Source organism: Diadema antillarum, unplaced genomic scaffold (assembly GCF_040938485.1).
Source record: "Diadema antillarum isolate AM-2024a unplaced genomic scaffold, OU_Dant_1.0 seq00003101_RagTag, whole genome shotgun sequence".
NCBI lineage: Eukaryota > Metazoa > Echinodermata > Echinoidea > Diadematoida > Diadematidae > Diadema > Diadema antillarum.
The window spans coordinates 7,675-12,880 of NW_027273690.1; the positions used below are offsets into that span (position 1 = coordinate 7,675).

Consider the following 5,206-nt stretch of genomic DNA (forward strand, 5'->3'; position numbering starts at 1 on the left):
GAAAATTCTTTCCAAGTTCCATACCTGTTATAACACATACAATGTACCATGCTATCTACAATGTATGTGCACTCTTCCAGGGGTATACAAACTCAAAATATGTGTTACTCATGATCACAAAAAGTGAGTCAAGCTACAAACCTTGAACATGCCCCAGCACATAATCAGCAGCTTCAAGAAGTAGCAAATCCCCCACCTCTGACTCACAGCAAGACTCGCCCCTTTAGTGAAGCCATCAAACCATCAACAATGACACCATACAGCGATACACTACAGGACTAAACTTTGCTTTTCGACATCTTCTCTTTCTGAACAACTCTACCCAATACCTGTTGTGCAGAATGTATTGCACCTAAATAGAAACTGGATTAAATGCTAACCAGATGGCAAACAATGGTAACAACACTTGATATTACTCACATGCTAAATTGTGCATAGTCTATTTGTACACAGATAATTATATAATGAGAAGGTATAATGCAATGGTAACTAGGAATAGATAAAGCGATGTAATAGAGTGATTTTCTAGAAAGGGAAAATGTATAACGAAGATAACTTGAAAGCACACACACACACAAAGATAATCCTATAACCTGTATCGTTTGCAAACTTAATCAGAAAATGTACCGTATAAGCATCTGATAATTGACATATATGATTGACAACTTACCCTCTAAAATCTAGATTATCTAGATCTGTACCAGAGCAGTCAGAACCAAATTGCCAAGAAATGGCCCAACACCCAATCATAAGAAGCAAAAAACAAAACAGAACAAAAACATTTTGAGCACACGAGCACATTGACACACACACACACAGCAGCTTCACACACAAGCGGAAGCCTACAGTATGCGTGTCCCATGCATCCACAGATCTACATGTAAAAAGATATCTAAGGGTATATAGAGCACGTAAAATACACATGCGGGAGCCCGTCCCTATGCCTTTAGGGTCCGGTAAGGTAATCCCCTTGCAAACTACTGAGACAAGACACTCGACTGTAGGCCTACCCCTGTATTCTTGAAAGCTTCGACTATTCTAAATGTATTTTATCCCTCTGAAAAAGCTTGCAGTCTGTTGAATGACAATATTCCAGTACTGGCGGTAGAGTACATTTTCCGTGGGTCTATCAATCGTGTCCAAGATCAGGGACCAGCGTATACTCGCATAGCCAGCCACAGGGACAAACTGCGCAGACTTTATTGCGATTTAGAGTTAGAATAGGAACTAGAAATATTGGTCTAGTGTAGTCCAACTGCTCGTCAGAGCTGGCACAGAAATTACTTACAGAATTATAAATACCTTTTATGGCTTGGGTTTTGTTCGTTGCTCCCATATCTTGATTGAACCGAGTCGTCCTCTCCCAGAATATGCCGGCCAGACGTGCATAATGGCGATATGTTGTACATTAGTGACAGCACTTTTTACGTACAAAACAATATGTAGTACGCATATGTGTACGCAGGTAGGTCGCTAGCTCAGGGATGCCAAGTTAAAAAAAAAATTATGAGTGAGATTTTCATGACTCGGCATCTCGGCATGCGAATGTGTGCGCGAGCGAGGGTGTGGGAGGGGTTTCCCCCCCTGTGGCCTCCCACGGTAGGGAGCTTTTTCAATTTTTATCTCTTAATGGTGCGATCAGGTGCATACTTAAGTGACTGTTTTTTACCTATTTTGGAAGACAAAAGGGAAATATACATTCATTTGCAACTATCACTTCAATCTTTTGAGCTATGCTCATTATTATAGGCCCAAATTGCAGACTTGGCCTGATGCGTGAGAAAAATGGGTGCCATGCGTGAGATCGTGAGATGGCCCCTAAATGCTTGAGTCTCACACAGAATGCGCGAGACTTGGTAGCTCTGCTAGCTATGCACTATGGTCCTCCATTCATATAATATGCGCTGCGTTAAGTTGTTGGCGACATCGACACCAAAATCAAAGTGAGAAACCTGTCAACCTGTGCGATATGCGCATGCTCCATTATTCACTCTCCAGATCGAGTGAAATGAGAATTCTCATCAGACAAGCGTCACAACAAACAGCTCCTTTTCAAAGAGCGAAAAGAATTGCATGGTACAAGTCAGCTCATGGAAGACCCCAGGGACCCAGCATTAGCTCTAAAAAGTGTGGAATTTCACTCGTACACATTTCGCTCAAAATTCCAAGAAAAATTTCCCTCGGTAGTGGGAGCGAAAAGGTATACATACCATCTAAAAAGACTGAATTTACAGTCTTTTTTGAGCTAATCACATTTAGGTCGAGAAAAAGAGTGAAAATTTAGCTCGCTGACATTTAAAGAGTAGAGTTTGATGTGCAGTGTTCACATCTTCTGTTGATATTGAGTTAACAGCGCCACCTTGTGGTACAATGCGGTCAGCAGTGTAATAAAGAACAACCTTATTGGTCTCTGCCAAATCACTACTACTTGTGTCAAGTGTCTTGTCTGAGGAGTCCTGAGTTAAGCATAAAATGTAGTTGTTTAAGAGTGAGCCAAGAAAGGCCTAAGAAAACACCGGCTTCCCCCAGGCCCGTAAGCCTGCATACACGCGAGGTTACCGCTCACACTGACTCAGCCCCTAACAGACAATCACGAAGCCAAATCTGAGATATGACTTCCCCCTGCCATTGCAAAGGGGAAGATATCGGGTCTTGCTACCACTCTCGCGAACCAAATAACTGTTAGTTTGGGTGATTATACTGATGATGAGTTTGGCTATCACCCACCCAAAATAGCTTCTCGTTCGAGAAACTGGGCAGAAGATGGCACATTTACAAGTTTCCCATCCTCTCACTCAGTGCACTCTATCAGATCAGATAGTCAAGAAAGCCATTTTACTGATGATCAACCTCCCTCTGAGAAAGAAATAAAAAGATAGGCAGATAGAAGGGATGGTCAGGCAGCCGCTGAAACACTTATTAAGTACTGCCCTCTGTTAAAGGCCGAGTCTACCGATGCTGAGGGAAACAATGATGCCAAGCCTATATTTTGCCTGGACTCTGAATTGCCTGCTCATAGTCAGGGACCCAGCGCAGTGAAACTTGACACCCCTTTTGCTGCATGCTATAATAAACTGGCTCACTCATCCCTGGATCCACGCTCATTTTGACATGAATCACCCTCCGGGTTTCGCTTCGACAACAAGGACTTTAATACCGTATTTAACACCCCCTTAGTCCCAGAGGCAGCATTCCACGTGGGAGATGCATGTGTCCGTAAAACTAACTTCAATGGAATGTGGTTAGCAGCATATCAGAGTTTTTTGATCACAGCCAAAAGAGAAGCAGACTGCCTAGCAATCAATAATGAAGATCAGAAAAAGATTTCTGACCTACTTCTCCGTATCTCAGACCTTCAGTTTGAACAGCCACCCGAACAGCATTACTGTGCACCAAAACCTGCAGAGCTCAGGTAATAGAACAGCTCAAGCTAGAAAAGGAAGCTGACACCATACTCAGAAAACTGCCATATGCGGGTGCAGATCTTTTTGCTGGAAAGTTTCAGCATGTGCTGGATGACACCATTACGGCATCTTGCACAGCAGACAAGACCTCCTACAAACTGAGCAAGTCCACCCGCCCCTTTCAGCCGTCAACGGAGCAAATACCTCCGCGGTCGGGAGCCTTCCGTGAAGGTGGTTCTTCTCAAGGTTTCTCATATCAGAGACAACCGTACAATCAGTCCTACAGGCCATCGTTTGATTCTCGCAGGCCAGAATGTAAAGAGCATGATGGAAGACCGTTCGGAAGACCGTTCAGAAGACTTCGCGGCCATCAGTCAGCCCCCCTAAAATGCAGTCAACCGCCCCTCAGCGGGACCACTCATCACAGTTATACCTAGTTCACACCGCACCGAATTGATGGCGAATTAAATCGGCGAGCAAAGCGGCGGCAAAGCATAACAAAGCTTATTTAAAGCGTATTAAAGCTTATCAAATCGTCACAAAGCTTATCAAAGTTTTGCTCAAAGCGTAGGAAAGCTTAACAGAGTTTAACAGAGCTTGGTTCAAAGCGGTGACCCCACTTTGTACGCTCTGTCACCAATTGACATGCTTTGTTAAGATGTCTCAAGATTTGATAAGATCTGGCATCAAGACCTGACACGCTTTCACCGAGGATTGACACGTTTTCCCACGCTTTCACCAAGGATTGACACATTTTTCCACGCTTTCATCAAGGATTGACACACTTTGTTAGGCTCTGTCACACTTTGTTACGATTGGCAAGCGCTTTCACGCTCCATCACACTCTCCCACGACACACACGCTCCGTCACCATCCCTATAAATACCGCTGGGACTCAAGTTCTTCTAATTAAGAATGTCACAGGCACCAGAACCTGTTGGCCAAGATGCCAAAGGCATTCTCCACCACTCTTCTCCCCCTTGAGATCCTGTAATTGCAGATCCTCTGTTCATCTGTCATCCCTCTTCTACTGTATGGCTTCATCATGTAGCTCTTCAGGGCAAAAGCATCGTCACCCACGATGAAGTAGGGAATATCAGGCTGATTTTCTCCAGGGAGAGGGCATGATGGGGGCAGCCCCATGGACCCATCTTCTGGGCATTTGAAGAGCTCAGAGTCTGTGAATATCTGGGAGTCAGACATGTGTCCTTTACCTCCCAGCTCAATCCAGATGAACTTGTACTCTGCATCTACCAATGCCAGCAGTGGTATGGAGAAGAACCCCTTGTAGTTGTGGTAGAGACTGCCTGTGTTTGCTGGCCTCTTAATGGCTATGTGCTTTCCATCCAAGGCACCAATTGCATGGGGGACATTCCATCTCTGTTCAAACTGCTGGGCAAGGGTGCTCCATGCTTCAGGGGTGGTAGGTATGTTGAAGACCTCATCTTTATACGCCTCTACAATGGCCCTGCACACTTCTGGAATCATCTCTGATATGGCTGAGATACCACATCTGAAACCATATGCCAGTGATCTGTAGTTGTCCCCAGTGGCCAGATGTCTCAAGGTGATACTTCTGGATCATTAATCAGGTATTTCTCTGCAAAATCATATGCTCAACTTCTTAAACATATATGGATATTTATACAATACAATATCAACAATAAATGATTTCAGGATTTCTTTTATATCCTTTAGTTTTTCTAATCAACAAAACATAAGAGGTATTCTTGTGTGCAGTCCTTCATATCTAAACTAAATCACAAAATGTTTACCTTTGGCACTATTCAACAGGCCCAATA

At 43.8% G+C, this 5,206-nt stretch overlaps 1 protein-coding gene across 1 annotated transcript; it reads right to left on the reverse strand.

Annotated features, from left to right (window-relative positions):
* Nucleotides 1–4,322: 4,322 nt before the first annotated feature.
* On the reverse strand, nt 4,323–4,892 carry LOC139715206 (uncharacterized). Its single transcript, XM_071626796.1, has one exon. It carries the CDS (start codon nt 4,890–4,892, stop codon nt 4,323–4,325), a length of 570 nt encoding a protein of 189 aa, XP_071482897.1.
* Nucleotides 4,893–5,206: the final 314 nt, after the last annotated feature.

Bases quoted from the DNA above. Each gene is read 5' to 3' on its own strand.
- LOC139715206 (XM_071626796.1), bottom strand. From the start codon at position 4,892: ATGATTCCAGAAGTGTGCAGGGCCATTGTAGAGGCGTATAAAGATGAG.